Below are 18,299 nucleotides of genomic sequence, written 5' to 3'. Positions count from 1 at the left end.
TATAACAATTCATCCGAAAGGAGTTCAGAAGGCTGGTTGAGTACACTCTATCTCCTCCATACCAAAATGTTCAGACCATGTCTTTATGGAGCTGACTGTACATAGTCATGCTGGAACAGAAAAGGGTTTTATCCAAACTGTTTCCACAAGGTTGGAGGCACGCAATTGTCTAAAATGTCCTCATATTCTGTAACATTAACAGCTCCCATCACTGCACATGCTTGAACTCAATCATTTAAGGGGTGCCTACATACTTTTAGTCATAGGTTTGATGGTCATACATCCTCAGACATTTGGCCATAAAATGTACCTGCTAAGGACACCTGGAATTTTGACTGTATCTCCATGGGAAGAGTGTTTTTACATTTGTATTTTTGTATTTGTATTTACATTTGCCCATTATTTTTGGGTGGGTGACATCCTACCTAACTGCTTAACCCTTTGCCAGGTTGGTGAAATGTTTTCTTGCAGCCTTACATATTTCTTGAAAAGAAGGGAAGAGAGACATTAGGCCAGGATGAAGGAACCCCAGCTGGAAATCTTCCTATGGAGAATGGTGCCCTAATTTACCATACAAGTCACATCTAGTTATTTCCTCCATTTAGTAAAAAAAAAATACAACTCTCTGTCTACTTGAGTTGGGTAACTATAGTTATTGTCAGCAATATCAGACTTTGACTTGGTACACACCTTTATTTATGCATTTTACTTCCTATTCAAAGAACAGAGCAGAAATACTAAGGGACTGAGAAGGAACAAGTATCAGAAATGAATTACAGTCAGCTTAAAGAGAACATCAAGAACTTCAGTTTAGACGATGGCCCCAGAGGGAACCAAGGCTACAACCGGGTCCTCCTTCAACTCTTCGGTTTGCCTGGTCATGGTAAATCCTCCCTAATTAACTCATGTAAGTACGTTCTGGATGATGGTGGACCGTTCTTTGAATATGCCAAAGTTGGGCATTCAGGGACAATCTGCACGTGGGTGAGAAGATCATATCAGCTGACGGACACCATCAGCCTGGTGGACAACAGGGGCTGCCCAAAAATGAATTACTTTGAGACAGCTGAAATATATGCTCAACTGGGTGAGTACTCTGAGATAAAGTATTCTATTATAGACCTGGGGGGGGAGCAGTGAGGACACTATTCCCATCTAAAATTAGTAGAGCAATATTAATGGACACACATGCTTGAGCAAATTTTATCTTTCACATCACTCAGACCTTCAACTGTGGGACTGTGCTTCAGAGACTGAGCCCCTTGTTCTCTTTGGAAGCTAACAGCAAAAAGAGGTCCACTTGAAATATGAAAGACAAGGGTCATATTTGTAAAATGATCATTTCCACAATTACAATCCATCGGCAAATTTACATTTTCATTATAAACTGCTATGATCTATCAGCCTGGGCAATGATGCCTGGTGAATGCGCAGGATATATAACATTCAATCTGTTATAAACAGGGCAAGCACCTTTTCACCTGAAGCCAAATGTTGGTGAATGCCAGAAAATGGTGTTACAAGTGGTGATTGTGTGAGCAAATTCACATCATTTATGTGCTATACTGTATAAAGAGAACTTCAGTCCACCGATGTTGTGGTCCCACACCTCCTCACCAACGCCACCATCTTTGAACATTTTGCTCACAAGAAGATATGCTGCAGGTCTCTTCCCTGTCTTTGGCATGCGCAGAGGTTTGCCATGACTTGGCGCACAGCACTGGTATCGAGGACCTTGTGTGTTCATATAGATATACTGCAGAACTGTGGCAAGTGTGGAATGCCATGGTGGACATGTGCCGATCAGTAAAACTCACTCCTGGGATGTTTGACTTGGAGGTAACAGGGGGCCTATGTCATTCTAGCTTGGTGGAGAAAGAAGGAAGTCCTGTGGTGCAAAACTAAAAAGGTTAGAAACTTAGGAAATATTCTCCAAATGGGGGGAGGGGAAAAGCCTGGAGGAAAAACAGATGCATAACAAATATGCTCAGCACATTACCTGCAATTTGAGCATGTTGATAGCATGTTACAATGTAGCACAATGCAAAATACTATGATGTAAGATTATTCTAAAGCAGGGGTCTCCAAACTTTCAAAACAAAGAGCCAGTTTACTGCCTTTGAAACTGTAGGGGGACCCGAGTGTGTCCAGTGGGAGTGCATGATGTCATAGGCTTGGAACCAGTGGGAGTAAAAAAGTTACATCATTGGTGTCAGTGGGAGGAATAGTGCCCCATCATTGGTGTCAGTGGGAGGAATAGGCATAAGGGGGATATGATCTCCATGTATAATACATAAGGGGTGATATGATCTCCATGTATAATACATAAGGGGTGATATGATATCCATGTATAATACATAAGGGGGGGATATGATCTCCATGTATAATACATAAGGGGGGATATGATCTCCATGTATAATACATAAGGGGGGGTATGATCTCCATGTATAATGCATAAGGGGGGATATGATCTCCATGTATAATACATAAGGGGGGATATGATCTCCATGTATAATACATAAGGGGGGGTATGATCTCCATGTATAATGCATAAGGGGGGATATGATCTCCATGTATAATACATAAGGGGGGATATCATCTCCATGTATAAATACATCAGTGGTTCATACAGTGAACTCGGTGTAGAGTTATTCATGCTGAAGTCATCACAGAGGACAAGGGGGCGCTCTTAACATCTGAAGGAAAGTAAATATGATCTCCAAACACGGAAAGGTTTCTTCACAGTAAGAGCTGTGAGAATGTGAAATAGACTCCCTCAAGAGTTGGTTGTGGCCAGCTCAGTGGATTGCTGTAGGAAAGTCCTGGATTCTTTCTTGGATACACAGAATATAACTGGATATAACATTTATAGGTAAAGTTGATCCAGAGAATATCCGATTTCCTCTCGGGGATCAGGAAGGAATTTTTTCCCCTGCAGGAGCAAATTGGATCGTGCTTTGCTGGGTTTTTTTTGTATTCCTCTGGATCAACTGTGGGTAAAGGATTATAACTTTTTTTTTTTTTATGGTTGAACTGGATGGACTTTTGTCTTTTTTCAGCCAGACTAACTATGTAACTATTTGTAGGCCTAATATTATCCGATTCACATTTATAGAGCAAATTTGACATTTGATCATTATATTCAGATTAGAAGATGAATGACCAATTTCGAGGGCAGACAGCAAGAAGGCGCACTGGATCAGAACTTTCTATAGCCCGTGTTGTTTGGGAAGTGTCATGGCGCATGAACCTGCAAATACGCCCTTTAGATATAATAACTAAAAATAGCCAACAAGAAGCAAACTTTCAAGATTACAAACAGCTGATGTATTTTTATCTAGAAAGGTCACACATTGAGCAAATACCCGATCCCTGTCACTGCCATTCCAACACAGTGAACACCATGTATGTGTATGGCCTAAACTGGAATGGGTTTATTGAACAGGATGGAGTGAGGCACAAAGCGCAACCAACCTATTGCAGCCAATCAGGAGTCATTATATTGTAATTAAGTTGAGGGATGGTTTGTGAGTGCTGCAGGTTAGCCCACTTCTTTACTGAAAAAAGTATTATAACTATTTATAAATGTATTAGAGTGCTTTGAAAAAGTATTCATACCCCTTGAAATTTTCCACATTTTGTCATTTTACACCCAAAACCATCAATGTATTTTATGGGGATTTTATGTGATAGACCACAACAAAGTGGCACATAATTGTGAAGTGGAAAGAAAATGATAAATGGTCTTCAAAATGGTTTACAAATAAATATCTGAAAAGTGTGGCATGCATTTGTATTCAGCTCCCTTTACTCTGATACTCCTAACTAAAATCTAGTGGAACCAATTGCCTTCAGAAGTCACCTAATTAGTCAGTCCACCTGTGTATCATTTAACCTCCCTGGCGGTCTGTTTATGTCCATATTTCTGTGCTTAAAGTGGTACATTATTGTGCATGGATATATGTCTTTTTTTATTGTAGGCCTGTAATTTTTAGGAATAACTCACTGAAATCTGTCCGAACAAGAGTCTAGTAAACATCCCGGGTAGGATAAAACTTGAAAAACAAAATCATAAATTATAATTTAATAAATATTAATAAAAAATAATAATATAATAATAAATTTAATTCAATAATATAATTAAACCAAAAACACTGAAATGTGAAATAGAGCGCCAAGTTCGCACATCGCTGAGCTCAGTCGCAGAATCGTTTTCAGTGTCTGATGAGGAATTTCCCCCACCAATCATTATCACTCAATTCTGCAAGTGGTTCTGATTTACTATCGCTGTTCTCTAGCCGGTCTAAAACCGCATCTGACCTAAAGGGACGCTTTTTGGACGCCATGGACGTTTCTCAGTTTGCAGGCAGAAAGAACAGTAAAAATGCAGGCAGGGCGCCGGACAAAGCACTCGGGACACAATGTATGTGAAATGGTTTGATACAGGAATGTTATACTATGTGATTTTACTGTATTTAGTGAATGTCACTTTTTGACATTTTCAAATTTCCCGCCGTTCCGTCCCCCGTATGTCCCGACGCTCGCAGGGGACGGAACCCAGATGACAGATGCCGGCATCCGCCGGATTATGTTGCCGGGGACACTGCAGGGGGGACATCGCGGGAGCGCAGGACAAGGTAAGTGACTGAGGGATCGGGGAGCAGCGCCGCATGGTATTCCCGAGTGTAGCTCGGGGGGGGGGGGGGTTACCGCTTGTGGTACTGAATTTACCCCGAGCTACACTCGGGAATACCGCCAGGGAGGTTAATCTTAGTATAAATACAGCTGTTCTGTGAGGCCCTCAGAGGTTTGTTAGGGATGCTGTGGGATTGCTATTCTTCAGCAGGGACAGGGAAGATAGTCAGAGTTAATGAGGAGATGGATGGAGCCCAATACAGGGCAATCTTAGAAGAAAACCTGTTAGAGTCTGCAGAAGACTTGAGACTGGGGCGGGGGTTCACCTTCCAGCAGGACAACGACCATAAATATCCAGCCAGAGCTACAATGGAATGGTTCAGATCAAAGCATCTTCATGGGTTAGAATGGCCCAGTCACAGTCCAGACCCAAATCCAATGGAGAATCTGTGGCAAGACTTGAAAATGTCTGTTCCCAGATGCTCTCCATCCAATCTGACAGAGCTTGAGTGATTTTGCAAAGAAGAATGGGCAGAAATGTCCCTCTATAGATGTGCAAAGCTGGGAGAGACATCCCCAAAAAGATGCAGCTGGAATTGCAGCCAAAGGGGGTCCTACAAAGTATTGACTCCGGGGGCTGAATACAAATGCTGCCACACTTTTCACAGATTTATTGGTCACAAATGTTGATAAACCATTTCTCATTTTCATTTCACTTCACAACTATGTGCCACTTTGTGTTGGTCTGTCACATCCAATCCCAATAAATACATTGTAACATGACAACATGGGGGCCATTTCAGGGGGTAGGAATACTTTTTCAAGGCTCTGTATATTTATACATTTTATAAATATTATTATACATTTATAATTGAAATATATAATAAATATGAGAAAATATTATTAAATGTTGATTTACCATTGAGCTAAAAGTAGAATGGTGTAAAACCTTTGGTTTGGGCATTAAAGTCCTTTACACACAAGCCCCCTTAATGCCCCCTTTCATACCTTAGAATTGTGTTGGGGCGTATTAGCACATCCTTGGTAGCATGCATTGAGTTAAGGGAGTCCTTCATTTTGAATGGGCGGTCAATGTACCACAACGCAGCAAAAAAAATGAACGTGAATCTTTTTTGTAGATGTAGCTCACCACAAAACATTGCATGCACACTGCACTGCCCAGCAGTTTGAATACATTGCCTGCTACTGTAGCCTTTCCGTAGTGATTAAACTACTACAGATCTTATATTAAAGTATAAGTAAAGGCAAAACTTTTTTTTTAGCTTTTGTTTCAGACAGAATGGAGATGGATTAGAACACCTATCAAATTTGAAGTGCTCCCTGTGTCCCCGTTAGGAAGGTTCCTCCTCTCTATTTGTCCTGTTTACCATTATCATTGAAAAAGAAATCCCAAACTTTGGGTTGTCCCCAGAAAAGTAATAGAGGGGGAATCTTCCAATGGGGACACTAGTTCTGGTGACCTGGGGGGGGGGGGGGCTCAAGGGATTCTCTTAATTTGGAGAGATATTCTCACTTCCTGTTTTGACTATTGGGACAGGTAATGAAGGGACACAGATGGCAAAAATAAACTGACAGTGGTTATAACTCTCCCTTACTCTATCCAAAATTTAAAAAAAAAAAAAAAGTTTTGTCTATAGTTCTACTTTAACCGCTTGCCGCCCTGCCACTGTGTATATACGTGTGCAGGGCGGCAGTGGAGCGCAAAACCACGTTTTAAAACAGGCTCCGCGCTCCCGACACTTTCGCAGGTAGGGGGCGCGCGCGCGTGCTCCCGCCGACCCGCGGGTGACACGATTCGATCCAGGAGGGATCAATGATTAGATTTCAGACAGTGATTTCTGGCTGAAATCACATGATCGGTCCCTGTCCTATCCTGTCCTGTGTTGACATTTACACAGGACAGGATATGATGTCATTCTTCTCTGCCTGGACACATTCCGTTCCAGACAGAGAAGAAGACACAGTAAAAGTGAGTAAAACAGCACATACCCACAGTTAGAACACACCTAGGACACATTTAACCCCCTGATCGCCCCCCCCCCCCCAGTTAACCCCTTCACTGCCCCGTCACCAGTGTCACTGATCAGTGAAGCGATTTTTACTGATCACTGTATCAGTGTTGCTGGCGACTTCCGATAGTGTTAGCGCCCCTCCCAGATAGCGCCAGTTTGCCCGCCAGTACACCAGTAATCCCGTTTAACCCCTTGATCGCCCCCCCAGTTAACCCCTTCACTGCCCTGTCACCAGTGTCACTGATCAGTGAACAGATTTTTACTGATCACTGTATCAGTGTCGCTGGCGACTTCCGATAGTGTTAGCGCCCCTTCCAGATAGCACCAGATTGCCCGCTAGTACACCAGTAATCCCATTTAACCCCTTAATCCCCCCCCCAGTTAACCCCTTCACTGCCCTTTCACCAGTGTCACTGATCAGTGAACCAATTTTTACTGATCACTGTATCAGTGTCGCTGACGATTTCCGATAGTGTTAGCGCCGCTCCCAGATAGTGCCAGATTGCCCGCTAGTGCACCAATAATCCCGTCTAACCCCTTGATCGCCCCCCCCCCCCCCCGAGTTGACCCCTTCACTGCCCTGTCACCAGTGTCATTGATTACAGTGAACAGATTTTTACTGATCACTGTATTAGTGTCGCTGGTGACTTCCGATAGTGTTAGAGCCCCTCCTAGATAGCGCCAGTTTGCCCGCTAATGCACGGGATTTTTTTTACCAAAAACATGGAGCAGAATACATTTTGGCTTAAATTTATGACTAACTTTAAGTTTACGATATATTTTTTATAGCTGAAAGTAGAAAATATTGTTTTTTTTCAAAATTTTCGTGTTTTTTTTGTTTATAGCGCAAAAAATAAAAAGCGCACAGGTGATCAAATACCACCAAAAGAAAGCTCTATTTGTGTGAAAAAAAGGACGTAAATTTTGTTTGGGTACAGCATTGCATGACCGCGCAATTATCATTTGAATTAGTGCACCGCCAAACAGCAAAAAAAGGCGTGGTCATTAAGGGGGGTAAATCCTCTGGAGCTCAAGTGGTTAAAGAGATTGTAAAGGTTAATTTGTTTTGTAAAATAACAAACATGTTATACTTACCTGCTGTGTTCAGTGGTTTTGCACACAACAGCCTAGATCCTCCTCTTCTCAGGTCCCCCACAGGCTCTCCTGGCTCCTCCTGTTTGTTGGCTGCCCCTCAGAACAATCAGATTGCTATGGGGGCCCCCTCTGCTCTGTGTGTCCATTCACACATGGAGCCATGCCTTGTCCGCACCTGCTCTCTCCTCATTGGCTGTGTTTGACAGCAGCGGGAGCCAATGGCTCCCGCTTGCTGTCTCAGCCAATGAGGAAACAGAGACCCGGGACAGCCATGGCTGTTGTGCACATCGATGGGGCTCAGGTAAGTATTGAGGCGGTTGGGGGAGCTGCTATACACAGAACGTTTTTTACCTTCATGCATAGAATGATAAAACAACCTTCAGCCTTTACAAACACTTTACGTTCAATATATTTAGTTCTGTGTGTTGTCTTTAGGTAACTTCCTTCCTCTTGACAATGAGGTGGTGTGGAGAGAGAGTTACAGCGAGGTGGTCAAGTATCTGGAGGAAGCAGAGATGGAACCCAATGAAAGTGACCTCATCATCCCTGTCTTTGTCTATAGGTGAGAGCTCATCTGTTTTATAGTTAAAAAAAAAAGTCACTGGTGTGTATTTTTTTTTTAATTGCATAGTTGTTTGTTCATTACAACAGCATGTAAAATTGTTCTGTGCTAATGGCGCAAAATCAAATGTTCACCAACTATCATTTCTGCAGATTGAACGAATAGGAAAATTACTTCAATATGGCCACTAGATGGTGCAGAGTATATCAGGAAATAAGTATGCTCCTCAGCTCCATCTTGTGGCTGTAATGCGGTATTTTCCACATTCACACTGTAAGGAAAACCAGATTCCCAGCAAAAGAAAACCAGTATGGGCCTATGCCACATGCTCATACTTCTAAGCGAAGAGGCAGTGTTAGATGTACTATTCTAGTTCGTCAGGGCCGTGGATAAGGGAGTACCTCCTGTATGGGGACCAAGCCTACAGGGGGGCCCAGGCAGCTGGGTGAACAGGATGTGGGCAGGGAGGGTGATCGGCAAGGCAGGGCGGGCAATTACTGGAACCGATCACCTGTATGGCTCTCCCTACAGCAGCTGACAGCTGGCTTCTTCTTCTCTCCCTCCTGCTGGCTTTCAACTGCTACAGAGATAGCCATACAGGGGATCGGTTACAGTAATTGCCCATCCCATTTCACCCCACCCACCAAGGCCTAATCACAAGGGACCCCTAGGTGGGGCGAAACATGTCAAGGGCCATGGCCCGAGGAGCTCACATGTATACATCCATATTAGGATCAGATAATGGGAGCGGCAGTTTCAAGATGAAATGTAGATTGCTCATCAGATCAGTTTTACTTATGCTGGCATTCCTACTATCCTGAGTGCCAATGGGGCTCTACGCCAGCACAGTAGTATATCGGCAGGATGGTACCACAGCGCATACTGCCAACCCACCAATGGAAGTTCCTCAAAAAAAGTGCCATGGCCCCCAAGATCTCCTGACTTGGCCATCATGTGATTTCTTTCTGTGGGGGTACCCGAAGAGCCGTGTGTACACTCATAAACCCTGTAGTTTGAATTAATTGAAGGATGCCATCCGACAAGAAGTGCTCACGATTGATCAACAGCTGTTGGCCTGAGAGATGGACAATTTCAAGCGAAGGATTGAAAGCTGCATTCAAGAGGGTGGTCGTCATCTAAATGACATTATTTTTCATTACTGATTAACCTCCCTAGCGGTCTGATTATGTCCATATTTCTGTGCTCAAAGCAGTACATTGTTTTCAATGGAAATATGTCGTTTTTTTATTGTAGGCTGTACTTTTTAGGAATAACTCACTGAAATCTGTCTGAACAAGAGTCTAGTAAACATCCCGGGGATGATAAAATTTGAAACACGAAATCATAAATTATAATTTAATAAATAATCATAAAAAATAATAATATAATAATAATAAATGTAATTCAATAATATAATCAAACCAAAAACACTGAAATGTGAAATAGAGCGCCAAGTTCGCACATCGCTGAGCTCAGTCGCAGAATCGTTTTCAGTGTCTGATGAGGAATTTCCCCCACCAATCATTATCACTCAATTCTGCAAGTGGTTCTGATTTACTATCGCTGTTCTCTAGCCGGTCTAAAACTGATTTTGGCCTAAAGGGACGCTTTTTGGACGCCATGGACGTTTCTCAGTTTCCAGGCAGAAAGAACAGTAAAAATGCAGGCAGGGCGCCGGACAAAGCACTCGGGACAAAATGTATTTGAAATGGTTTGATACAGGAATGTTATACTATGTGATTTTAGTGAATGTCACTTTTAAAATTTTAAAATTTCCCTCCGGTCCATCCCCCGAACGGAACGGAACCCGGAAGACAGATGCCGGAGGACATTGCCAGGGACACTGCAGAGGGGGCATTGCAGGGGGGACACTGCAGGGGGGACATCGCGGGAGCCCAGGACAAGGTAAGTGCAGAAGAGATCCCGGAGCAACGCTGCAGTGTATTCCCGAGTGTAGCTGGGGGGGGGGGGTTACCGCTTGTGGTGCTGAAACTTTACCCCGAGCTACACTCGGGAATACCACCAGGGGGGTTAAGTAACTCAAATGGCATGTTTTGACCTCTATTTTTGTAAAAATAAATACATTTTTAGTTGAAAATCTACGGAGTACTGTTTTTTATCAAAACCATCTAACTCCCATTGGTCACCCTGTACTTTCGGGTTCACCAGGTATGTGATACACACATTTCATCTGCAGAGAGCATAGCCTGTGAACATTTGATTTTGTTGCATTCACACAGAAAGAATTGACATGTAGTTTTGATGGCTAAACATTTATGGAAACACCTCCATTTCTTTGTCATCTAATAAAATATTTAGTTTTGGGTTTTTTTGGCCCATTTGATTTGTGCTTTAACGATTTATGTCTACTACAGTGTCAAAGATTTGCTTCCAGAACAAGGCATGGGTGAACTGTCTTCTTTTATCAGGAACTGTCGGCTCATGACAGGTAAATATGAGTCAAATCAGAACTCTTAGAATATATAAAAATAATAATCAATATACAATTAAAGCTTCACCAGTCAAAATTAACAACTATATATACAATAAAATAAACAGTGCAGCGCTAATAAATAATAAATAGAAGTATCCAGTGAATAAAATACATAAACTCAATATATACCCCTTCAGATTATAGATGATTATATGGTAGTGTCATGCGTGTAATCCCTCATAGGGAATATACAGTGCAAAAAGTGACAAATATACTCATAAAACAATATAGTGGCAAACAACATACAGTGCTCAAAGCAAGTGAACCAATATACAAAAAGGTCCAATATAGTGGCAAAAACGTACAGTGCTCAAAATAAGTGAACCAATATTCAAAAACAAAAAAGTCCAAACAATTGATAACAAATGCAAGACTTTGTGGTGGTCTTCCCACTCCACTCTTCATGCAAGAATAATGTGCAGTGGGCGTGATTCACACGTGCCAATCCTTTAACGGCTAAAATGCCCCCTCACCTCCTTACTTAGACCCCACAGGGCCAGCACGCTTTAAGGATCAAAAGATCCTATCAGAATGGATTTCTCTCTGGGTTTCACTTTCCACCTCCAGCATTTACCAGGTTAGCAGCCAGCTCCTCCCAGGGTCATAATAAAACACAAACAGAGACCCTCCATAGTGCAACCAGTTTTAATTATGCGATAGACAGATAAAATAGAGTTCCACTCACATAAGTAATGATTTCATCCAGCTTCCTACCGCATGCTATGGGTGTACTGCATGGGTAATACAAACAGGGTGATCCAATATGGCCCCCACGCCGGAAATGACGTCACTGCGTTAAACGAAGCTCCTCCCAACGTACCGACGCGTTGCGTCACGCCCAGCACGTGACTTCATCAGATGAAATACATACAGTTTATAGAAGCTGTTTGAACTGCCAAATGAATAAATAATGGTTACCTGCGTCTTCAGAGAATAATTGTGTTACTTTGTATAAAGCTAAGTAATGAGCTAGAGACTTTCAGAGTGCCACATCCAAAATAATGAAACAGAAAAAAAGGAAAAGAAACTGGAGGAGAAAAAAAGATCTCCGCCAACTCATATTAAAATATGGACTTTATAGGTACACCACGAGACATAAATTATAGAACAAAAAACATTTATTATGAATACAATCTCTTAATATTTAAAAAGCACATGTAGATACTTAAAATCAGATTCTTTACAAATATCCTCTACTGGACCTGTAGATCAGCTAACCCGAATGTATACGCACACTTCTGTAAGGTAATTATTGTATATGCACATGCTTGTCCAAATCCAGATACATCAACGCGTTTCGGAATTAGATAGCTTCATACAAACGTACGACAAACGTACAGTATGTTTGGATTTGTTTGTAAGGAGGAAAAGTTTCAGATTTCTTTTTAATATTAAAAATATCAGTAGCTGTTTAGTTTATAAAATCCTCTTTGGAATTCCTGGTAGACTTGTATGTATCAAGGGAAGAATCGTCCCCTCCTGAGGATCGGTCAATGGAGTCCCGGGGGAGAAGAAGGGGGAGGGTCTAAGGAATCTTCATTTTCTTCCAAAAGATCCACAAAAATCACAGGAAGTGAATTTTTTCCACTGTTCCATCAATTCTCTATCGGGTTTCTTTTTCTTACGATCGCCATCAAAAATAAAATTTATAAGTGAGTTTTCGTGCAGAGATTAAGATCTTTCACCATTTCAAAATTGTTAATTTCCTGGGTTGGACAAAAAGGTGAGGCGTAGACCCAACATTTCCTTTTGCACATCGGTTAGAGTGTGAAATGATAAATTAACCCCTTGCCCTCCAGAGGATTCCCCCCCCCCCCCCGACCAGGCCATTTTTTGCAATACGACGCTGCGTTACTTTAACTGACAATTGCTCGGTCATGCAACGCTGCACCCAAATGAAATGTATTTCTTTACTTCCCCACAAATGGAGATTTCTTTTGGTGGTATTTGATAAATTTTTTGAGCTATAAAAAAAAAAACTGCTCTTGGGGCTATTTATACAAAAAAAAAATCTGACAAATTATACCAAAATAGTCAACTTCTTGGTTGAATTTACCACAGTGGCCCTTGTAGGCCAGTTTTACGGCAGCAGGGTTAGAGGGGGCTAAACTCAAAATGTAAGACCACAGTAAACTGATCCCAATTTCTTCCCGTTTCATTACGTGTAGGAGATTGCGGGGGATGGTGACAGAATTTAGAAGGCTCTTTATAGTGCGGGGAACATGAAACCATCTCTCCTGTTTGGTGGTCTATAGGGCAGAAGAGTATCTCTACATAGAAGACAATAGCTCATTCTAGCATTAGTTTTCCATATCATAATGACACAAGATGAGGAACTTGTATAAGAGGGTGTCATCTCTGTGTATGATGTCTAATCATGGCCCTGCCATGTGTGGTATTTTATTGAACCCCAAAATTGTTGATTTTTCTAGGAATGTACCCCATTATCGTCCTTACAAATAAACACAGAGCTGATTATACAATGCTGGAGAAAACGTTCCAGCGTATGCAGGCCGAGGTGGTGATAGCTGTTGAGAACTACACAAAGGATGACCACATGAGAACTCTGGGAAGGACAACAGACATCCTGATGTTCATGGACAGCGCTCTAAAAAATGCCAAATATCTTATGGAGCAGCCAAGAAACCCAAAGAGGGATCGGATAGGCCATCGATCATTCCTCCTCAACCACTTCCACAATGCCAAGCTGGCCCAACAAGAAGAACAGATAAGGAAAGAAGAGGAACGGGCAAGAAAAAAACAACTCGAACCAAAAATAAGGTTTTGGTCCATCATTTTTAAGCGCTAACAATGGGAACTTCACCCTTGCTAAGCCACAAATTTCTGAATGGGGACAACTCTATATTATATCCAACATTTTTAGGGTCCTACCCAGCTGCTTAATCAAATGAAAACAGCACATCTTATTTAAATGTAAAAAAATTATTTTTTTTTAAAATTTTTAAAATATAAAAAAATATAATAAAAGGCATTGTGCACTATCAAATATTCTTGTTGTTTTATTTGATTATTAGGCCCTTTTCACAGGAGGCTGACTTCAGTGAGAGCAGCGGGAGATCTGTCTGCTAATCCCCTGTTGGTCAGAGCTCTTTGGGCGGTTGGGTGTAAACTGACTCTACTATCTACTTACACCCAATTGCCTTCTGATCCCATCCACCTAGATTGATGCAGATGGATCCCCTTCCGTTTTTTTTTTTTAGCAGATCAGATCAGATTGGATGTAGGTGGGTATAAACAAACCCAAGTAACTGGAGCAAGATCCTTGTTTGGTGGAGGAAGAATGAGGAGAAAGCCTACTTGGGGAAAGTAAAACAGAGATGTGAAGCAGATACACACATTATATTGCCAAAAGTATTGGGCCGCCTGCCTTTCCACAAACATGAACTTTAATGGCATCCTAGTCTTAGTCCGTAGGGTTCAATATTGAGTTGGCCCCGCCCTTTGCAGCTATAACAGCTTCAACTCTTCTGGAAAGGCCGCCCACAAGGTCTATGGCAATGTTTGACCCTTCTTCCAGAAGCGCATTTGTGAGATTAGGCACTGATGAAATTGTCCAAAATGTCTTGAGTTCCCTTTACTGGAACTAAGGGGCCAAATCCAACCCTTAAAAAAATAACCCCACACCATAATCCCCCCTCCATCAAACTTTACACTTGACACATTGCAGTCAGGCAAGTACCGTTCTCCTGGCAACTGCCAAACCCAGACACGTCCATCAGATTGCCAGACACAGAAGAGTGGTCACTCCAGAGAACACGTCTCCACTGCTCTAGAGTCCAGTGGCGGCGTGCTTTACACCATGGCATCTGACGCTTTGCATTGCACTTGGTGATGGAAGGCTTGGAAGCAGCTGCTTGGCCATAAAAACCCATTCCATGAAGCTCTCTACGCACTGTTGTTGGGCTCATCTGAAGGCCACACCAAGTTTGGAGGTCTTTAGCTATTGACTCTGCAGACAGTTGGCGACTTCTGCGCACTGTGCGCTTCAGCATGTGCTGACTCTGCCCTGTCATGTGACCTGTCCTACCACTTGGTGGCTGAGTGGCTGTTGTTCCTAGTTGCTTCCACTTTGTTATAATCCCACTAACAGTTGAGTGTGGAATATTTAGTAGCCAGGAAATGTCACGGATGGACTTATTGCCCAGGTGGCCACCTATCACGGGACCACGCTTGGAGTCACTGAGCTCCTGAGAGCGACCCATTCTTTCACCAATGTTTATAGAAGCAGTCTGCATGCCTAGGGGCGTGAGGCTAGGGGCCTCCTATGGCCATGGAGGTGATTGGAACACCTGAATCCAATGATTTGGAGGGTGGGGACAATACTTTTTGGAAATATAGTGTATCTCTATATGATCTGGTGCACTGTAAGGGGTATATATGTGTATAAAATGTACTGTGTGAATGTCACAACGAATTATCACCATACTGTTTGTCATATGATTATCTCCTATGATCATCAGCTCCATCTAGCTGCCATAATGAGGTACTTTTTTATTTGAGGTATTTTAGAAAAATATTGCATTCATTATGGCTATTAGATGGAGCTGGTAATCATAGAAGATTATCATATTGCAAAAAATACCGTGATAAATTGTTGTTCCTGGGCAAATGCTGAAGACTAATGTTTTTATACTTATACCGAATGGGTTGTGAAGCAACTAGGTCATTCCTGCACCCTTCTAAGATTCTCCAAACTATCCTGCAATCTGGAATCCTGGTGTAATTTCATCTTTCCCACTGCCACACACACCCTCAAAAGCCAGACACATGATATTGGGCAGCTTGCCACCACCTGCAGTTTGTCAGCTTACTGGTCTGCTAGGCAACCAGGTACACATCCCGATCTCTGACAACTGACCACATGGGCACTATTAACCCCTTGCCATCTGCCCTATATACTGCTACAGGGCGGAACGACAGCACAAAATCATGTATATATACGTGATCTGCATTTCTGCGTAGGGAGCGTGCATGCATGCTACCCTACCCGCGCCAATTTTGGCAGTTGGGGATGCCAATCACGGAGTCCCGGGTGGCACTCGGTGATTGTTGGCAAAACTGACAGAGAAGAGACCTGTGTGTAAACAACACAGATCTCTCCCCTGCCAGCAAGGACATGCTGCTTTGTATCTCTCTGCACAGCATGCCTCTCTATTAAAACAGCACACAGTTAACCCTTTGATCAGCCCAGATGTTAACCCCTTCCTGCCCAGTGTCAGTGTTTTTATTAGCACTGATCACTGTATTGGTGTCACTGGGGATGTCAGTGGCAGTTAATTCCCCCCGTGTCAGAATGCCTGCCACAGTCCAGCAATAAGTCGCTGATTGCCGCCATTACTAGTATAAAAAAAAAATGCCAGTATACATACCGCCATTTGTAAACGCTCCCCGCACACAGTTAACCTTTTGATCACCCCTCATGTCAACCCCTTCCTGCCCAGTGCCATTAGTACAGCGTCAGTGCTTTTTTTTTAGCACTGAACACTGTATTGGTGTCACTGGGGATGTCAGTGACACCAATTCAGTTCCCCTCCAGTGTCAGAATGTCCTCCGCAGTCCTGCTGTAAATCGCTGATCGCCATCATTACTAGTAAAAATTAAAAAAAAAATCCCAGTATATATGCCACCATATCTAAACATTATAACTTTCAAGTAAACCAATTAATTCACACGTATTTGGATTTGTTTCAGCAATGACATGGAGCAGAATACATTTTGGCCTAAATTTATGATAAAATTAGATTTGTAAAAAATTTTTTACTGCACATGTTTAAAAGCAAAAAGTCCAAAATATTGTTTTTTTTCTCAAAATTGTTGGTCTTTTTTTTAAAGCGCAAAAAATAAAAAACCGCACAGGTGATCAAATACCACCGAAAGCAAGCTCAGATTGTGGAAAAAAAGGTGTAAATTTAATTTGGGTGCAGCATTGCATGACCGCGCAATTGTTAGTTAAAGTAATGCAGCGCCGTAACGCAAAAATTGTCCTGGTCAGGAAGGGGGGGAAATCCTTAAAAGGGCGAGGGGTTAATTAAGCAAGTTGTGTATGTTTTGGATCCTTGCAGATTTCACTTATATCTTGTTAAGAAACATTGTGAATGAATGACATGTTTTACGACACGTTTGGCCAGGGGCGGACTGACAACTCATGGGGCCACCGGGCAATAGGGGATCATGGGGCCCCTGTGTCCTTTCCCAAACTCAAAAAAGCCTATGAAAAAGGTACCAGGGGCATCTCATTGGGCCCCCTACTGACCCCGGGCCCTTGGGCAGTGCCCGAGTTTCCAAATGGTCAGTCCGCCCCTGCATTTGGCAGTCGCCTCTTCCTCAAAAATCTGACATGGTAGAGTAACAGTTATGTTCCTCTATTTTGGGTTGGTTTGAAATGTACAGATGTGGTACTGTGGAAGTCCTATCTATAGACTACTTTTGTTAGAAGAAAAACAATTACACCCCCGGTCACATCGGGTGTGATTTGCATGACATGCGACTTGCAAATTGTGTGCCAAGTCGCACCCTATTGTCCGCTATTAGAGCGGTCACATTGGTGCGGTTCTGACTTGGTTGGAGCTGCACCGTTTTTTAAAGTTGTCCATGCATTACTTTTGTTGCGCTTTGCATAGACGTGTGTCAGAAGTCTTGCAAATCGCAACTAAAATCGGCAGGTCACCTGATCTTGAAATCGTGCGACTTCACTGTAAGTCGCACAATTTCAAAATCAACTTTGATGAGACCGGGGGGGGGGCTTGAAATCTTACTGGTTTCATGTATGACCTCCATTGGTTTAAATCTCTTAGATTGTAAGCTCCCAGGACCAGGGCCCTCCTATCCCTCTTGTATTGAACTGTATTGTGGCTGTATTGTCTCCCGTCAGGGGCAGACTGACAACTGATGGGGCCCCCTACTGACCCCCAGGCCCTTGGGCAGTGCCCAAGTTTCCAAATGGTCAGTCCGCCCCTGTCTCCCGTTATATTGTAAGGCGCTGAGCAAACTGTTAGCGCCATAAATCCTGTATAATAATAATAATAATGCCAATGTTGTGCAAATTGAACAATGAATTATTATGTCATGAATAGAAAACTTCTTGTTGGATTTTTAGACACATATAATACTTCTTCTAGTGTCTTGAGGCGATTATGAATGAAAGAGCCATTGAAATAAAAAATGAAGTGTGATTTTATTCTATCACACAATGGTGTAAAATAACAATGTAAAGCGTATTATGAACAGTTCCAGGTAGATAAAACTACTGTAAAAATAACAAGCAAATGTTTACAGATAAGTCACCATTATTTGACTTAGAAGTCCGGCCATGTGCGAACATGTCCTTCATGCTGTCCTTCTAGACTTTGTGAAGAAACAGCCGGAAATGATGATCTGGTCTTCAGTAAGCACCTGTTCCTGCTTCTCATACGTGTGTGTACGTGTATGTCAAAGTGTCAATATTAGTGTGTGAGCGTGA

The 18,299-nt window shown here is 42.4% G+C and overlaps 1 protein-coding gene across 1 annotated transcript; it reads left to right on the top strand.

Annotated features, from left to right (window-relative positions):
• Positions 1-732: 732 nt before the first annotated feature.
• Positions 733-13,815, top strand: LOC149451955 (uncharacterized). The gene is made up of 4 exons (XM_089689888.1): positions 733-1,087; positions 8,199-8,325; positions 10,701-10,774; positions 13,252-13,815. Exons 1-4 carry the CDS (start codon positions 769-771, stop codon positions 13,626-13,628), a joined length of 897 nt encoding a protein of 298 aa, XP_089546014.1. The 5' UTR covers positions 733-768; the 3' UTR covers positions 13,629-13,815.
• Positions 13,816-18,299: the final 4,484 nt, after the last annotated feature.

Source organism: Staurois parvus, unplaced genomic scaffold (genome assembly GCF_062004578.1).
Source record: "Staurois parvus isolate SC_StPar_1 unplaced genomic scaffold, SC_StPar_1.0 ptg000503l, whole genome shotgun sequence".
Classification (NCBI taxonomy): domain Eukaryota; kingdom Metazoa; phylum Chordata; class Amphibia; order Anura; family Ranidae; genus Staurois; species Staurois parvus.
This window is presented reverse-complemented; position numbering and strand designations above follow the sequence as displayed.